General features: G+C 48.6%; 1 protein-coding gene across 1 annotated transcript; it reads left to right on the forward strand.

Annotated features, from left to right (window-relative positions):
• The first annotated feature begins 1,600 nt into the window (after positions 1-1,600).
• On the forward strand, positions 1,601-18,057 carry TMPRSS6 (transmembrane serine protease 6). Its single transcript, XM_010162662.2, has 17 exons — positions 1,601-1,751; positions 1,934-2,076; positions 2,271-2,338; positions 3,564-3,748; positions 6,536-6,577; positions 7,521-7,725; positions 8,078-8,214; positions 8,781-8,893; positions 9,371-9,480; positions 10,378-10,523; positions 11,428-11,526; positions 13,532-13,645; positions 13,930-14,046; positions 14,809-14,977; positions 15,528-15,799; positions 17,046-17,182; positions 17,899-18,057. The coding sequence occupies exons 1-17, from the start codon at positions 1,604-1,606 to the stop codon at positions 18,055-18,057; spliced, it is 2,364 nt and encodes a 787-aa protein (XP_010160964.1). The 5' UTR covers positions 1,601-1,603.
• The last annotated feature ends 1,185 nt before the right edge of the window (positions 18,058-19,242 follow it).

Genomic DNA, 19,242 nt, shown 5'->3' on the forward strand with positions numbered 1-19,242 from the left:
GGTATGGGCCAGGTCTCACAGGCAGCAGCAGGTTTCAAAGGTGGATCTGCAGCTCTGGGGGAAACCCCAGTGCCTACCATCAAATATTTTAACAAAGAGGCTCTTCTCCTGGTGCTTCCTGCCCTCCTCCCTCCGCCCCTCTGTCTGCGGTTCTTTGCTTGTGCCTACCATTTCTGAAGGGATGCTGCGATAGTGGAGAAGTGCCCTTGCTCTCCTGGACCGCCCAATTTGGTTCACTGGTGGAGGAGATCCTCCCCACAGTTTGCACAGAAAGGTGACCCAGGAGAAGCAAGAGAGAGCAGTCTGCGCTGGGCCTGTTTGTACCGTGTGTCTCTCTGGAAGGGTGCATTAGAGCAAGCAGGTGTGTGGCTGATTGTCCAAGTGCTGATGTTCACCTAGCTTGGTATAATGTTCCAGAGTGAGTTACCTGGTGCTTACTTTCTGCAAGCATGTTTCCATGTTGTGAGGCAGCCTGGCGGGCTTGAGGCTCAGTAACTGGGGAAAAGCACAGAGACCAAGAAGCCTGCTCACTCCTATTGTGTGAACACTTCAGGGTATACACGTGGGCTAAACTGGGTGTGAGGCCAACCATCTCTTCCCACACCTGCAACAAATCCCTCCTGCGCATTCACGCCTGCACAGTCACACACACCACTGGATGTGAAGACAACTCAGACACACACAGGGCACAGGCATTCCCCAAGACCTCTGTGCCCGCCCACGCAGATGCATTCACATCCCTTTCCTCTGCAGACACAGAAACACAGAAAGCCTTTGGGGGCAGCAGTGCACTGGGTGGTGGCAAAGGAAAGGAGAAGGAAGGTGGGTGAGATAGCCAAGGTTAATGTGGCTCTCTTGGACAATGGCATTTCCTGCCCTCGGAGTCTGGGGCTGGCAGAAGGGGAGTAGATGGAGGAAGCAAAAGAAGCAGCCTGGGGTAGACAAGGGGCAAAGGAAGCCAGAAGGTGTCTTCTGGCACAAACAGAGGGTGATGGAGGGTTGAACATTGTTCAGATGCTCTCCCCTCACTAGCTCAGCTAATGAGTCAGTGCCAGCATGGGCTTAGCTCTGGGACACACGGTCTGGTGGGAATGGCAAGGTTTGCTTACTTTTAGGGTTGGAGAGCAAAATGGCACAGCAGGCAAAGTGCAACTCCCAGGCTGTGGCTGTTGTATGCCACTTCTGTGTGCATCTGAGGTCATGAATTTTCTTTTGCATTGATTTCTAGGTTAAGAAAATATAAGTTTCCAAAATCATTCCCAGTCTGAGAGGACAACAGTTTTGTCCCTGGAGAAACACTGTACTTATTATTGTATTCATTTGTGGTTTTGGCAGAAGCAAAACCCAGGGAATGCCTTTGAAAACTGAGGGATTACCCAGGAGGCATAGACAGAACATTGTCCTGGAAGCCTGTCTCCCACTGAATTAGGCATTTTACTCACATTTGCACTGAGCGAAGTCTTTTATGGTTAGCACACAGATCTCTTGAGGCTATAGATCGTGGGAGAGGAGCACAGAGATGGCAGAGCACCTCCAGAGACAGATGTAAAGGGATGCAGAAACGCAGCCTGACCATGGTGTGCTGTGTCACTAGGTATCCCTGATGGAGGCCGAGGAACAGGAGGAAGATGCCAACTCCCTCTCAAAGGACGAATCAGAGACTAACTCACGGGACTGCCTCCGCTATGTGCTCCTCGGGATAGCCTTTGTTTTGCTGGCTGGAGCTGCTGCAGTAACCTGGTATTTCTTAGGTAAAAATTCAACATTTTGTCCCCACACAGGAAGTGGATGGAGTGGATGGGGTGTAGTCAAGGCTATGCCCAGCCCAAAGCACATTAGTTACTCAGGGTGATCTTTACAGATTCATACATAGAGGTAAGCCCTTCTCTCCTACATATCAGCAAAGTAATCCAGCAGAGTCTTTTGTTGGCAGACTACAGACCATGGCACCTGGAACCGTCCGTCCTGCAGTTTTACTCTGGCAGCCTCCAGGTTCTCAATCGCCGATACTTCCCAGACCTTGGGCATGTGGAGTCCAGAGCATTCTGGCTGGAGTCAGCTAAGCTCCAGAAGATGGTAAGGGCAATTTCATGACCAGAGCTGGCTCTGAGGCAGTTCAGTGAGTAGAAAGAGGAAGGGGTCAGGTACCCCCATTCATGTGACAGATTTGGTGGATCTGTACAGCAACAGGGATGAAACACAGGGTTGGCCATAGGTCCTTTGCCACTGTAACATTGCACAATAGTTATCAGATGACGTTCTCGTTGCAGCTGAAGGAACTGATTCGTGCCACAGAGCTGGGTCGATATTACAACTCGAGCACTGTGTATGCCTTTGGGTGAGTAGCACCCACAGCATTTTTGCTTGTTTGTGTGTGAAAGCTTCCAGTCAATTGTACTCTGGTTTCGCTGGAATCTGGCTGTGACAAACTGCTGCAGACCGCCCCCACCCCCATGAACTCTAGGTTAGGCTGGGCAGTCCAGGTCCAGAATGGTTCCAGCATAAGAGAGCTGGGGATATTTTGTTCATGTTCATCCGAGGTCATGATGAAAAGCTAAAACTGAGAAATTTTTCAGAGAGTCAAAAGTTCAAGAGAGGAGAAAAACTGACTGAGAAGAACTGAAAAAAAATCCTGGCTTGGCGTGCCCAATAGAAACTAAGCAGTGGGAAATTAATTTCTCTAATTCAATAAAGTAATTTTATGGCCTGATTCTAGGCACCAGAAGGGAGAGGCCAGAATGCACCATGGAAAAGGTATTCCAGCCAAGAAGCATGGTCCACCTGGGAATAGAGTAACAGTGGAATGGGACAGATGTGGGACTACAGCTTTGCAGGTTATCACAGTAGATTAAGAATGCAGAAATAACTTCCAGACTGATGTTTTCATTCGCTTCTGATTTTTTCCATGGAAAACTACACCCCTAAATTTGTCCTTCAGCTAAGGAAAATTCCAATTTTTGATGTAACTCCATTTTCAACTGGGGAAAGAAAAGTTTCACTTGCAATTCTTGCTCTAGCCTTTTACTGAACAAAGGTTTGTTTCAACATTTCTTCCCCCTCCCCTAGCCAATTTTCTCTGCCAGCTGGCTGAACAGAGCTTTCCCAGTCACAGTCTCCTGCAGCTTGAGCCTGCCCAGCATTAAGGGCTTGTGGTAAGGTACCGAGTCATAAATCATCCACTTGTCACCACTGGGAGGTGGGACAATGAAGTCTTGAGTGTTTCTTTTCAACCTCTAGTCAGTAGTAACCAAAGGCCATTTTGATTACTCATTAGACTGGTCTTGATTAATTATCACATTAATTTGACCACATATAGTCATCACTAAAGCCAGATGGCATAAAATGGTTTCCTCCCTCAAAGGACTGAGCATTAACCTGCACCAAGGACATAGCAGCTCCCCTACCCCACCCAGAGTGGTTCCTCTGGGTCATAGCAGTAAGCGGGAAAATCAGATGTGTCTGATTTGTGGAAGAACAGTGTGGGGGTTACTCTCTTGGGTTTGCCTCTCCGGTGGTTCTGGAGAGGAAGAGAGAGGATATTTAACATGCTATTTCTCTGTTAGGGAGGGGGCTCTGACCTTCTTCTTCTGGTTTGCCCTCCAAATCCCTGAGAGTCAGCAGAAGGAGGTGACCGTTGAGAGGGTAAACACAATGCTCCACCAAGAGCTCTCCACCAGCTTCAACGGCTCAGGCAGCCTGTCCTACCAGACTGAGTACAGGGTCAACCCAGACTCATTGGTTCTGCTGGGTAAGTACCAGCTGCTCAGCCGTGGCCTAAGCAGTCAGAAATGCTCCAAGATTTGTAAGGTGCTGAAGGGACATTAGGAGAAGAGGCCAGAAGTCACTACTGAAGGGGACAGGGGAAACATGAAGAGGATAGGGAAAAAGTGAGGATCAGGAGATACAATGACATGATTAAAAAAAGCATCCTTCCTTTGAAGGACTAAAGATTATTGGAGATACAGCTGACCATGCCCAGCTAGCTAATCTTTTTTATTTTTTTTCTCCCATCAGCATTGTCTTCTGGGGAGTAAGATCTTACACAGGTCATGACTTTGATCAGCTCAGCTCAAAAATAACAAACAAATAGGATCTCTACTTTTCTTTGAGAGATTATTCCAGGCTATTTGACTGAGAGAAGAACAAAGGCAACATACCTGAGTCATCACTAGTCTTCCTCTGAGACAAACCATTGTTGCCACTTCAGTCCTTGACATATGATTTTAAGGATTATTTATTGCTGCCCACAGTGAAGATCACAGCCTATTTAAAAATCCACCCCTACAGAACTGCTCTAAAATAGGTGTTAGAAAAAGGACTAGGAATGCATCCATATTCAATGTATCCAAGTCCAATGGAGTTTGTATTTGGTCTTTATAACAAGACCTAACTTCTTAACCTGATCTGATCCCTTTTACAGAGCCCCAAACCTCACAGGTTTTAAAATACATTGTGTTTCTTCTTTCCCTTTGGGACTCTCATTTCCAGGTTTCTTCTTCCCATGAAATGTTACATCTCCAAGTCTTTTTCTCCAGACATGTTATCTTGCACCTTTTTCGAAGGTGAATCTTACTTTAATATATCCCACACATATTTTGTTTATCTTTTCCCTTCACATCTCAGTTGTTTTGATTTGTGGTTGGTTTTTTGGTATCCTCAAAGAAAATTCAGTTTCCTCAAAATTATTTTCACGCCCTCATCCAGACCATCATGTTAAGATCTTATTCTGATGCTGCATTAGCATCTCATGAATACATCTCTTACCATAGTTACCATTAGTCACTTACTTCTACTTATGATTTGTTTCCAGCATACCAGATCTTATGCTCAACCAATTTAAAATAACTTTCTTAAGAAAGATATCATAAGATAATATGCCAAATGTTTCCAAGTCAGCCCATCTAGCATTTTTCCTTTATTTACTCACTTCATAATGTAACTCATAAACAAATAAAAATGATGGTGTCATTCTTTTAGCTGTTCCCAGTTCCCTTGTATCCCTTTGCATCTGTTTCACTGTTTTATTCATTTCAGTAGACCACACTTCTTTCAATTTTGGAATTAACATACCAGTTGAAGTTTCTCCAGCTCCTTCTGCTTTCCTTACTCCTTTTCACCTCCCTCTCCAGTCAGAAGCACAGTCTAGCATGTAAGGCAAAAGCCAGAAACCTCTTGTACTGCTGGGCCAGGGTGACCTCAAGCCCATGACTTAACCTCTGGCTTCATTTGCTCTGTAAAATTGGAGTGAAGAAATAGCTAGCTAATAGCAAGTCATTAGCACTTCATTGCTTTCTAACGGACTCATTTGCTGACCTGCTTAGTTCTAAATATTAACTCTTGCTGCAGCCTGCCTTAAGACACAGAGCTGCAAACCACTGACTAGCATAGGAACCTCTCCAATGCTTTATTTTTGCCAACAGCTACACTCACCCCAGGACACCAACCTCCTCTCTCCCCCAGAGTTTCAGGACTTCCTTCTCCTTACAGAAACTCAGTTTTATTACCTTAGATAAAAGAGTACTTAATATCAGCTCAGCATACATCCTTCCCTACAGCACATGAGCTTCTCCGGGAGCCTGCCTTATGCCTGCAGGATCATCTTTTCCACAACATCTGTTTTTGCCATGACAAAATTGCTCAGCTCTCCCCACAGAATTGCAAGCTCTGCTCAGGAGCTACAAAAGACCAAAGCCCTGGCCTAGGCAAGCCCCCAACAGCAATTCTCACACCCAGCTGACCTCACGGTGCCCTTTATTTGGCAATTATTCCCAGTAGCACCTGATCTATGGCTGCTTCCAGTTCAGCTGGGAGGCTGGAGCAAAGCTCAGCTGTTCTAAAAGTGTTGTCTACTCTGTGATTTGTTTTGTACAGATTTGTAGCCCTTGCTGGTGGCTTTCTCTGCATCTTGAGCAGATGATCCTTGAGGTTCCTTCCAACCTGGTATTCTATGATTGTGTGATTGATTCTATGATCTCCTTTCTCTGGAAGTGGACTTTATATGGATGTTGAGTAGCTCATTAACCAGAGGTCATCAAAAGAGACTTCCTTCCCCACTGTCAGTAACTCCCGTACTTTTCAGTGAGGGTTATTTAAGCTGTGAGAGCAGGATAGGGGGTGAACAGATGGTGAAGGCTCTGAGAAGTGGGGTTGTGCCCTGTGGTGTGACTGGCAGAGGAGGGGGATGGCTGCCTGAAGCAGTGCCCAGCCCTCCTGGGAATAGGAAGAGGTCATGGAATTGCACATGAAAATGAGCAAGGAAAAAAAGGAAGAGAAGCCCGTGGTGGACTGGAAAACATGAATTGGGGCTGTTGGATTTGGAGCAGAGGCCAGAGAGATTTCCCAGAGAGATGGGATGGGGAAGGCATGACTGAAACAGGTCCCTGAGAGCAGATAGAGAAGTACCTGGAGGATGCCCCATGCTGAAGTTGTGCCATTTACATAGGAAGGAAGGTAGTCATCACCTGTCATGCTAGCACTGAGATCCTACCAGTTTATCTTTTTGTTTATCTTCCTTTATATATTTCCTTTCTAACAGAATCCAGTGTGAAAGACATAGTAGTGCTGAAATCCACTCTGGGTAGGCTATCTTTTCCTTTCCTTTTGAGTTTGTGACTTTATGGGAGGGATTTTTACAGGGGACAGAATTCTTGTTGGCTTCCTGGGGTTATAAATCCTGGGAAGAGGAGATGAGAACAGTAGCAAGGGAGTCCCTGTGTCACCGCTTGGCCAGATCCAAACTACATGACACAGCTACATGCTGGACTGCCCTGAGCATCCTGACACCACTGTGCAGCGATATCATCTCGCCAGGGCAGTGCAGCCAACTTTGGTCTTGTCCCTGTCCTGATGAGTCCTGTCAAATAGCTTGGTGTATTGGTACAACACTGCTAATCTCAGGCCCCATGAAATTCTGCTGAGTGGGGTGGGAGTTTCCCTGCCTGGCTCTGCACTGGATGTGCTGTCAGTCATTTAGGAGTCTGTTGTCTTACTGATGTTTGAAGATGCTTTCAATAATTTCAGGCAGTGTTGTTAAGTGCTGTGGCTGGCAACTTGCATTAGATATGCTATTAGAAACTCACCTTTAAGCCGACTTTTACTCAAAAATCCTGGTCTGGAAGTCTGCTGAAACCTGGAAATCAGAAAAAGGGGATGTAAATGTGGGAAGAATATGGGGGTGAGAGGAGAAGAAGGTGAAAAAGAAAATAAAGAAAGTAGAAGACAACTTTACTGTGCTGATATTTAAAGCCTCAGGTAGCTTTAGTTTAATCAAGGAAGAGGGGACAGTTCTTACAGAGAGAAGCTGGGGTAACAGTACAAGCAGACCAGTGCCACCATGACATATGTAAAAGTAAACTGACATCACTGGGATGAGTCAGCCTTACCCTGAAATAGGGCTCACACTTATAACCCAAGTGATAATCCCTTATTTTAATTTCCCTTACAACCATTCCTAAACTCCCCTTTGCCTCCATTTACATCACCCTGAGGTTTAAAACCCTCTGTCTTTCCCCTGGATTCAGGTTGCTACAGGTACAGCTACATCCAGGAGGATGACGTCCTAAGGCTGGAGGGGCCTGACTACTTGGCCTCCAGTTGTCTTTGGCACCTCCATGGCCTCAAGGGCTACATGATCAAGCTACGCCTGGAGTGGACTCTCCCTGACTGCAGGGACCGCCTGGCTATGTATGATGCAGCCGGGCCCCTGGAGAAACACCTCATCACCTCGTAGGTAGCTCCTGAGCAGGGTGAGCATGGCGGGGAAGCCGGGCAGGATGGCATGACACACCACAGCAGGGGAAGGTGTTAGACTATATCAAAGGAAATTCTCTTTGATGCAGAACCTGCCTCTTGCTGATCCGCTGAAGTCACTGATGTGGGATATCACACAGCCAGCCGTGCAGTCTGAGAGATTACAGCAGCACGAGCTGTCTCTCTGCTGGCCCTTTATTTGATTCAGTTAGGGACCTCACAGCAGGCGTGTGCTGTGGATAACACAAACCTCCATTGTCTTTCTTTCTCCTTCTTCTGCTTGTTTGTTGCTTGCTTCGCTCCCATCCTTTTATCTCTTTTCCCTGAGGATCTATGGCTGCAGCCGGCAGGAGCCTGTCGTGGAAGTCCTTTCATCTGGCCCTGTCATGTCCATTGTGTGGAAGAAAGCCATGTACAGCTACTATGACCCCTTCATCCTCTCAGCACAGGCAGTGCTCCTCAAAGGTGAGGAATGCTGGAGCAGGGAGGCCATAGATACGGGAAGGAGACGGGTTATCATCACAGCTCCTAGAGATGCTCCATTCCCATTAGGGGCAGAATCCACTCTAGATTGCAAGGGTAGAGGTGGTCAGTAAAAAGCAGGTTAAACGTTGCTCCCTCACCTGGACTCATATATTAGCATCTGTCTCAAGTCTTTACAGCCCAGGCTCTGGCAAGCAGAGCCTGAGTGATCATACTACTTTAAGAGAAGGCCAAGCTCCCATGCATGGACAGACCAGATGTGGCCTGGACATCACATCCAGACGCACTTGCAGGTAGATGTCATTCAATATAAGAGCCTAAAGCAGCAATATACATTACCATTACCCTTCTCTGGACAAGAGGAAGAGGCTAAAAGTCTTGCCAAGTAGAAATGGCCCCTTGAAGGGAGATGGTAGAATATCTCAGTCACCTTTAGCATCAGACCTTAGATCCCCTTTTCTCCCCTCCTACAACAGGATGAGTACATGGCATCCCTAGGCTGAGGCTGAGCTGACAGGTAGCAGGGCTTTAAATGTCTGTATTTACAGCCTGCGAAGTGAATATAACTCTGCGGGAGGGCCTGGAGCAGCAGGGGAAGATCAGCACCCCACACTACCCGAGTTACTACTCGCCCAACACACAATGCACCTGGCACATGACGGTAAGAGCCAGCTCCCACAAAAGCATCCACCCTGACCCTGAAACCCATGTGGCACTCCCTGCATTGGGGTGGGTACAAATGGTGCTCTCAGTCAGATCATCATGAGAAGAAAGCTGAGGGTGGCAGCCTGCCTAGCCTCCACATAATGTGTGTTTCTGAAGGGGAAGGAGTCTAATATTGCACGCTGGGGCGGAGATGCCATAGCTGAGGAGGAATCTGAAATCTGGTCTCCAGAGTTCTTCCAGGCAAAACCAAGATGCTAGAAATTGCTAGAAATTACTATGCTTTGAGACCAGCAGCAGAGCTACCCTGGGCTGCAGCATGGCCCTTGTTTAGAGGGTGCTTTCTTCTGGCCTGTAATGTGTGAAACTGGCAGCTCTCCCCTTCACATCTACCCTGCTTGTTTCTGTCATATGGAGTGGGCTGCAGCACTCATAGGAGCCATCTACACTCTGCTCTGGACCCCCTTGCCTGCAGGTCCCATCCCTTGACTATGGGGTCACTCTGTGGTTCGACGCCTACGCACTCAGCAGACAGAAGCACGACCTGCCCTGTACCCAGGGCCAGTGGATAATTCAGAACAGAAGGTGTGTGCTGGGGTCCTTGTTTCTGTCTCTCACTTCCCACTTGGGATTAAACTGGTATTAAACCTCTGCAATTTGCCTCCTCACTCCAACCACCCATTCTGAGGAAGGAGAGCCTATCACCACACTCAGTAGCCACTGTTTGTGCTGGTGTCACTTGCTTTTCTCTGTCTTTTTCAGCCTCTCTAGTTCACAAGCTCCATAGTAAGCACATTTCTTACAGATTTGCTTCAAGCTATCCGCCTGCCTTCTCTGTCTTGATGTTTGCATCAGGCTTCCTAGTTTTCTCCTGTGTGTCTGTAACCTTGGTGTCCTCCCACGTCTCCTGTGTTTACAAATATGCATGTCACCACCTCTGTAATATTATCTGTGTGTGCCATTGCCTTGCATCCACCTCCATACAGATCTTCCACCTAGCTCCATATCCTCCTGCTTTGACTACAGCTTCTTCCCCCTGCAGGACTTCCCAAAATTAATATCCATTTGTAGCTGAGACTGCTGCCCACCACTGCCCATGTGCAAAGGACTGAGACTACCACTCTCCCATCAAAGCAGGCTTCAAGATGGATGGACCTGTGGCTTTTGTTTTTCCTCCCACTTACTGCAAAATTGCCATTTTCCCTCTAAAACTTCCCCCATCCCATCTCATTAACTTCCTCTCCACTGACCCTGTGGGGACAACTTCTTTTCATCTGACAGATCCTCTGAATCTGTCTGATCCAGAAGCTATGTTTCCCTGGTTTAGGGTTTCCATTTTTCCTCTCCCTGCCTTCCTCTTCCCCTCCATACTCAGTCTGCATGGCCCCCTTCCCACCCCACCTCCACCAAGCCCGCTTGCCCCACTTTGTTGTCTTCTCCTCCCTCCTTACCTGAGACATCCTGTCTATGTTTGCTCCTCAGGTTGTGTGGCCTGCGGACCCTGCAAGCCTATGCTGAGCGAATCCCAGTCACATCCTGTGCTGACATCACCATCATCTTCACCTCACAGATCTCCTTAACTGGCCCTGGTGTACAGGCAGCTTTCAGCCTGTACAACCAATCTGACCGTAAGTTCAGGCTCCCTTCTGCTCCTTAGTGGGGTGGTGGCTACCAGAAGCCCCTGTGCATTTGGCTTGTGTTAGGAGAAACACAAGACACATCCTGTGAGCCCCAAGTGCCATTTGCCCTTCAGGCTCATGCTCATGCTTACGAATCAGTGATGCGCAACCACTGATCTCCCAAAATGAAGAGGCATTTATGTTCGAAGCTACTTCTGCACGTGTCCCTGCCTCAGGTTGCCAGAGCATCCATGTGCCAAAACCCAAGGTCAGAGAGTTGTCTACAGTCTCGCCCCTGTGCCCACATTATGGACTGGCCTTGGGAATTCAATGAGAGACCATCTCTGGCTTGAAGTGACTTTTATTTTGATTATAAGAGCTCTTAGAGAGAGCTATTTCCTGCTTGCCTTGGAATTCGTGCAAGTAAGAGACAAATAAAACCACACACAAATACATGTACACACATATGCAAATACACGCCCACAGTCTCTCTTTCCAAGGTTTCTCCATCTCCCTCCTGAAGTGTGCCTGTAATGCATACCAGTCCCTGAATGCGTGCACCTGCCAACACTTGTACAACACCAACTCTTTCAAAGCCCAGACCAAATTTTAATAACAACTCCAAAGAACCTGTTTCAGCTTTCCTGCAGCATTCAGGAGTCATGAAACAGCACTAACCCAGAGGTATAACATGCCAGGTGGGTGGTTGTCCTGGCTCTTGCCTGGGGCATAGCCTGTCTCCATGTTCAGAGCAGATGACGGGGCAGGTTTTGGGGAGCACAGCGAGTGCCACCAGCATGCTGCTGCAGCACACATGTGGTCAGGAAGGTGTGCAGCTCCACTTTCAAGCCACAGTGCTTTGCCGCAAGGTTTCCAGTCACTGGGGACTAACTACTCTCTGGTGGTTTTACAGCCTGTCCCGGGGAGTTCCTGTGTTCGGTGAACGGCTTGTGCGTCCCAGCCTGTGACGGGATCAAAGATTGCCCCAATGGGCTGGATGAGAGAAATTGTGGTGAGTGACTTCTCCCCACTGGTCCCTGGTCTCAGCAGGACGCAGCCCCGGGGAGGATTCACTTGGCCTAGGTACAGCCTTGTACCTCTGCTCCAGGAGCTTAAACCTGTGCATCCTTAAAAGCTTCATCCCACTGCCACATGGCTTCTGCCTGCTCAGAAAGGAGCAGCAATGCTTCTTGCTCCTCTGCACAGCACAGTCTTCCTGGGAGAACTCCTTAGTACTCATGCACCCAGAGCTCCAGGCAGCCTGAAAGAAGCCCCCTGCACAGGCTGTCCCCTACCTTGTCCTGCTTTTCCCCCACCCAGGCCTGAAAATCAACCCTATCCCTGGCCTACAGCCCCCTCTGCTGTTAACCACTCAATATCCCCCTCCCAACCCCCCCACACTGCCCACACCTCCCCAAGCCTACCCACTGCCCTGCTCTCTTCCCTTTCCCCCAAGGCCATTTGTGACACTTGATCTGTACAGATTCTCACCCATATATTGCTCCTCAGTTTGGGAGCATCTAAGTCCTTGATCAGCCACAGTTCTTCGTGCCAACAGCAGTTAGTGCTGATGCAAACACCATCCCCAGCATCCCAGGACTCCTGCAAAGCCCCAGTCTCATAGGAACAGCTATTCAGACTCAGGCGTGACACCTAATCTATCTATTCTCCCATCCTGGTGTGAGTGGGGAGCTCATCACATTGATACTACTACTAGTTTTTCATTAGTTGTCCCTCCACAGCTGTTTTTTCATAGACAGAAAGATCCCTGAACCACTGGAGCCAGTAGCCAATTCCGAAAGATTCAGAGGAAAGTATAGAAAAGTCTAAAGTAAAAGGAAGGAGAAATCTTTCTCAAGGAAGTTTTAATTCAGTGCTGGAATTGTCAGAGCTCTCACAGGATCACCAAGGTTGGGTTTTGTATTGTCTGCAGTCTTGCTGATGATGCTGTCTGTCCCATCATCCAGGCTGACTGACATAAGGGCTTGCTTGCTTCCCTCATGCAGATGTGGACACATATACGTCCTTACGAGTATCTAATATTTTATTGAATACATTAGCTTCTTGGCCCCAGGGATATCTTGTGTCATTTGGTTCCTCAGGTCAACACAGACCAAGACTGAATAAAATAAGTGTTTCTCAGTGTTTTCAAACATCCCTTTATATTGGAAAAAGAAAAAGAGAAACATCATGATTTCCTTGCTTTCTTATACTCTTGCCACTGTTGCATCTCTGCTTACTCACTCCATGTCTGTATGGAAGTCTTGTCTTTAAAATCAATGTTCGCATTGGCTCAGATCTTCATGTGCCTTTAGTCATCTGGAAGCCCGACACTAATTACTGAAGAAATTACAGTCATTGCAGTAAGAAAATGCCCAGGTGGTGGGCTGGCCCATCATGTTTGGTGTTGCACATAGATACACAAAACACAGGACAAGTTCCTGCCATGAATATATGTAATCAGGAGTCAAACTCTGATGAGTAGGCACCTTAGGCCCATCTCCATCCTGAGCAGCTATCAGAGCTCATGGACACTGAAGAATCCAATGCTGTTCAGGACTTACCTATCAGAGAGCAAGGGGAGCAGCTGCTCTGTAAGGGAAGGTGGCCCATGAACTGAGAGTGACAGCAAGGCAGGAGGAACAGTCACCTCACCAGACAGGATGCATCCTACAGAACCTGAACAAGGCAAGGAGACCAAGACTGCTGATGGCAACCCAGGGTCAACCAAGAGTCCAGTGACCCCAAGGCAAGTCCACAGGGATAAGGACGGTCAAAGGCCAAGCCAAGAAGTCAAGTTAAGTCAGCATCAGAAAAGTGTAAGACAGGGTGCAGGCATACCTACAACATAGATCAGGCAAAGACTACACAGCTGTATTATAGCAGAGCTGATCTTAAGCACACCTTATAAGGTGGGGGAAGAGGTTGCAGAGCCTACTGGTGCACTTAGGACCCTGACCTCACACCTCATGCCTTGTCTTGTGTGCCTAATTCCTGAGTGCTTCCCTCCTGTGCAGTGTGCCCTGCAAAGTTCCAGTGCCGCGAGGACAGCACTTGCATCGAGTTCAGCAAGGTCTGCAATCAGAAGCTGGACTGTGTCAACGGCAGCGATGAGGAGCAGTGCACTGAAGGTAGGGAGGGGACAGCACTGGGCTGACAAATACCTTCCCCTATGCTCAAGGCAAGGCTGTTGGTAGGGTGCTTCCCTCTTGTGAGGTAAAGGCACCAGCTGGGAGTTAACGTGCCCGAACTGCTTACAATGTTTGCTCTGTTTGTAGTTGAGGAAATTCCCTGTCATCATTTATGGAGTTCCCCCAAGCTCTCTGTTGCCTCTTTTTCCCCCACTCCAAGGACTTCAGGCTGCATCTACAACCTGCTGCCTTCCTTCAGCCTCAGCTCCCCTTCCTCTTTATAGGAGTCCCCTGTAGTCCTTTCACCTACCGCTGTGAAGACGGGACCTGTGTGAAGAAACCCAACCCCCTGTGTGACACCACTGCAGACTGCAAGGACCTCTCCGACGAGAAGCACTGTGGTGAGGAAATGCTCAATCACACATCAGCCAGGCAGGTTCAGGATGCCACGTAGCTGCAAGTCACCCCCTTTTCCCCCCACCACCCCTGCATAAGCACCCACCCTCCTTTGTTCCACCACCTTTTCCCTACCCCAGGCCCACAGCACCAGGGCCAATGATCCATCCTGCAATGGCAGTGGCAGCATCAATGAGCCAGCCCTCTGTGCTAAGCTGCCAGCAGGCGTTTGCTTTTTCAACTGCTGCTCCCCATCTCCTTCAGGCAGGGGCATCAGGCCAGATAGATGGGTCTTACAGACCAGGTGCTACCCACAGGCTGCCTGTTGGACAACTCTGATGGCTTATGTGAAATAATGCCATCCTACAAGGCTCCAGCCAGGGAAATCATCCATGACTGTATGGTCACTGGCAGGGAGAGAGCTTGTGTTTTGATTTCCCTGCTTGGTTTTTCTGGAGCCTTGGTGGGCAGCAAAAGGGAATGACTGTGAGGGTTCCCTGACGGGGCAGCAGGTAGCATGGACACCATGCTGCCACAAAGGCATCCCCAGGCTGCAGCTGGAGGTGGGGTAAGGTTGTGCAGGCACCAGCATGGGCAGGTGTTGGGAGGGAGTGCTCACTAGACCTCTCCTGAACAGTACATAAAGCATCCACTGGCTGGGTAAGGCAAGGGATCAGAGGTCAAACTCTTCAGTAGGAAAGGAAGGGCAGGCACAGTATATCATATGCCCTTCCTCCCCTGAAGTACTTGCTGCGTCTCCTCCTCAGACTGTGGGCTGCAAGCCCCTCTCAACAGGATTGTGGGTGGTGCGAATTCTGTGGAAGGAGAATGGCCATGGCAGGCCAGCCTGCAAATTCGAGGACGCCACATTTGCGGGGGAACACTCATTGCTGACCGCTGGGTGGTCTCAGCTGCGCACTGCTTCCAGGATGAGAGGTAAACGGAGAGGGGAGGGTGCCGGACAGAAGAAGGGTTTGCAATGCTTTCCACGTCATGCATGGTGGGAGGATCATCCAGCTTGTGAAAATACCACGGGGAAGCCACACACCTCATCTGGCACCTGTGCCATGCTTCTCCATGGCTTGGAGCCAGAGAAAGTGGTATGGATATATGCACAAGTATTTGGGTGTGCATGCAGGAAAAAAGAGGCAGTGAAGGGATTCACAGGGCAGCTTTGGGAGGACAATGGTAGTGGAAGACACGTCACAGATCCACCTTTGCTTTGGCTCTGGCTTGTCTCCATGCTGCCATAACCATGGAGGTGTTAGCATGTGCCAGGATGGGGCCAGGATAGCATTACCTGCAGAGGATACTGTTTGGGTCCCACGCTGCCCGCTCCCAGGAGTAACTTGTACCCATTACCCCTTGTCTTTTCCATGTGACTCCTTGTAAAAAGGGAGTCTCCATCTTCTTTGTAGTCACCCTTGAAGTACTGGAACATGGTGATGAGGTCTCCCCTAAGTCTCTTTTCTGCTGCATCCTACAGACTGGCCTCTGCTTCCGTCTGGACTGTTTACTTGGGCAAATATTTTCAAAATGCCACCAGCCACACAGAGGTGTCCTTCAAGGTGATCCGACTCTTCCTCCACCCTTACTACGAGGAGGACAGCCATGACTATGATGTGGCCCTGCTCCAGCTGGACCATCCTGTGATCATCTCAGCCGTAATCCAGCCCATCTGCTTGCCTGCTCCTTCTCACATCTTTGAGCCGGGCCTTCATTGCTGGATCACTGGCTGGGGGGCCCTGAAGGAAGGCGGTAGGTACAAGGTCTTTGCTGGTGGCCTACTGTAGCAAAGCTAAGGCAGAAACATAGGGTCAGATGTGGGGTAGTCAAAACAGGCTTCTCTTCACCCCAAAGCATTATGCCTCCTTCATGCTCTGTCATTTTGTGTGTTGGCCAAAGTTACCTGTTGAGTGCCTTGAAACCTCATTCAGAGAGGGAGACATGAGAGTCTGGTAATCTAAGTGGAAACAGCATGTGTTCCTTCATCCAAAGACTAGAATAGCCCTTCAGGAATTAGGGGTCTGTCTAGTGGTTATTCAGCCATGGTCACAGCATAGAGCAGCCCCAGTCCCAAAGCCCTACCCCATGCTTACATAGATGTGTGGGATCCTGTTGGGTCGTTCCCCAGGGACAGTGCCTGACCAGAGACACTTGAGAAAAAAAACCTGCTTTTCATCAAACTGGCACTGGGTCTCTTGGGGACACCTGTTCACAGCCCCTGAAACAACATTTTCCCCATGTCAAAGACCCTAGGACCTGGGTCCCCCCAGCAACACCTGTACTAGTAAATTCAACGGGAGCAGTACAGTGTCCCCTGAGAATCGCACTGTGTAGTTGTTAGCATGTACCTTGCTACAGTTTGAGCATTTTCACCACATACCGCCCACATGCTGCTGGGGGACAGTATGGGCCAAGAACTGCTCCCATGGGGTGGTATGGATGAGTCCATTCTGGTTTATGAGGAAGAGTTTAGCTTCATGGGTATGGACCCTTCATATTCCCTCCCCATGGGGCCATCAAAACAGGCTGTTCTGCAGTAGTGCATGGTACAGGAATGTAGATGGTTAGCTTAGTGCCTTCACTCACACACTTCCTTCAGCTGCTTCATAAATTGAAATGCTCAGGGGTCTATCCAGAACTGGACACTCCTGCTTTGCATACTTAGCCAGAGGAGCTTCACAACCATTTCAGTGAGAAGCAAACCCAAAACTCTGACATACCAGAGGTTTCCCTAAACCAGAATCCCCCTCATCCCAGAAGCTGAAGTGCCCAAAACATACCCCTGTAGGGAAAGGGGCTGAAGGGAAATGTTAATCCTTCAATGCAGGTGAAATGCTCTACTGAAAGTCAGAGATTGTGATGCCAGTGGAGAGCAGAATAGACATTCAGACAGCAGCTTCCAGCATGCAGTGAGATGGGTGTGGGCTGGGGGATCACAGTAAATGGTGGGAAGCTCCACTATGGCTCACCTGCACTACTTTTGGTGCTCTACCCCTAGGGCACATCAGCAATGTTTTGCAGAAGGTGGACGTGCAGCTCATCCAGCAGGACATCTGCAGTGAGGCCTATCACTACATGATTTCTCCCAGGATGCTGTGTGCTGGGTACCACAAGGGCAAGAAAGATGCCTGCCAGGTGACAGAGGAGTTGTGGGATCAGGGTTGACTACCAGAGGTGGGGTGTTTCCCAAGTCTCCCAGATGCAGTCCATAGCCTGAAATGAGAGTGAAAAGACCATAAAATGCCTGCCTCCCTCAACACTTCCTCTGATCTAAGGGGCCAATAACAGCTCTCGGGATCACTTCTTCCCAGCATCTTTACCTTAGACAGGATGCAAATACACTTAAACTTCTCCTTTTCTCATTTCAGGACATTCTCCCCTCTTTACCTCCCACTTTCAAGTCACATGTCTACATCAGTCTCTTACCCCTTCAGCCTCTTTAGCATCTGTCACACATGCTAACCTGTCTGTTCCTTCATTACTATCAATCTCAAGGAATTCCTCTGTCTCCCATCCCTCTGGGTATCCAGTTAAATGCCACCAGTTTCCTTACTCTCCACATATTTGGAAATGCCACACAGAGCAGAAGGAAACAATAGAGCTGTCAGCTTCTTGGGACCCGACTAAGGGGGAGGAATTTGCATGATGAAGGAATGCAGCAATGGGCTGGGTGTTTGCATTGGAGACTGGTTTTGACACCTGCCTAAGGTACAAGGAATGTTGCAGATGTCCCAGGCACGAGTTGAGGGGATACAGAAATCTGCATACAGAGGGACTCAAAGCCAGTATAATCATCCATCAGGAGGAGCTGGTGCATCACCATCACCCTGTTTTTCTTTCCCTTTCTCTAGGGTGATTCTGGAGGTCCGCTGGCCTGCAAGGAACCCAGTGGCAGATGGTTTCTGGCTGGTTTGGTCAGCTGGGGAATGGGATGCGCACGTCCAAATCACTATGGAGTATACACCAGGATCACTCAAGTGCTGGGCTGGATGAATCAAACCATGAGCTGAGAAAAGTGCATCTCTGTTTTCTTCCCATCAGACCTACACTCACATGGCACTCATTCCTGATCTTGCTCACTTGCCTCTCAGACAGAGTTTCTGTGTAGGATATCGTCAGGCCCAGGATGCTCTTCTGAGCAGGGTAAAAAAAGCCTGCACTGGGGATTGTAGTGAAAAGCAGGCAGATCCTCTTCCCCCTCAGTACTTCCCAGGGAGATTCCCAAGGTGGTTTTGGGCCATCCACCCGAAAGAGTTGGGAGCAGGGTAGGGTGGGGGGTACAACACACAGTAATGGTCCCAAGTTGATGGTTTCTGAGAAAAGGAATAAGGGGAATTGAACTTTCCATGAACCATGTGATTCAGCCACAATCTTATGCTGGAACATTTGCTGAAAGAAAATATGACTGATGTAGTTAGAGATTCCAGTAACTGTGAAATCAATCTGCCTCCCTCTTCCTTCCTGCTGCTCATCCTTCTTCCCTCTTCCCCTCCCATCACTCCTCCTCTTCCATCTCCTTAATTGCTTCTTTTCTTAGCTGGCATGTGCTGTTCAGTGTGCTGTTGAGCTCAGTCAGACAACTCTTCACATCTCACTGACTCCCAGGCACGAGTCCGGCATCACACCCCCAAGCACGTTGTCCTGCCTCCCTGCTGGAGCAGCACCTGGCCTCCACCACTGTGCTTGGACTCCCTCAGGCAAAGGCCCTGGCCCCTCAGTAAAAACATTGGAGCAGCCTCCCATCCCCATCCTTCAGCCCTTCTAAATACCTTTAACATGAGGGCATCTCAACTGCTTCCATCTCCTAACTCAGGTAATCCAGGAAGTAAAGGAGAAGGTTTAAGGGCACAGTGCTTAAACAGTGACTGCTATGTGCGTGGATTTTTTACTAAAGATATACATATACGTGTGTGTGTGTATATATATATATATACACACACACAATTTGCCATTGTCTGGAATTAGAAATAAAATTAATTTGAGGGGTTTTTTGGCTCTAGTTTGCCTTACTCTGTTAAATATTATCTTGGGGTTTGTATCTTTTTGACCAAATTCCAATCCTGGCACTGGCAACTGGGAAAAGTTTCCACATCCCTGCCCTGCCTCTCAGCTGTGTCCCAGGCACAGTGGGGTCAGTACTCTAGCTAGGCAGTCCTCGCTTATTGTTATGATTTAAAGGTGCAGATACCAATAAG

Source organism: Antrostomus carolinensis, unplaced genomic scaffold, assembly GCF_000700745.2.
Source record: "Antrostomus carolinensis isolate BGI_N321 unplaced genomic scaffold, ASM70074v2 scaffold14512, whole genome shotgun sequence".
In the NCBI taxonomy this organism is placed as follows: Eukaryota; Metazoa; Chordata; class Aves; order Caprimulgiformes; family Caprimulgidae; genus Antrostomus; species Antrostomus carolinensis.

Coding starts and splice junctions, on each gene's coding strand:
- TMPRSS6 (XM_010162662.2), top strand. CDS start 1,604: ATGGAGGCCGAGGAACAGGAGGAAGATGCCAACTCCCTCTCAAAGGAC. Junction 7,726..8,077: donor GAGAAACACCTCATCACCTC/GTAGGTAGCTCC, acceptor CTTTTCCCTGAG/GATCTATGGCTGCAGCCGGC. Junction 9,481..10,377: donor TGGATAATTCAGAACAGAAG/GTGTGTGCTGGG, acceptor TTTGCTCCTCAG/GTTGTGTGGCCTGCGGACCC.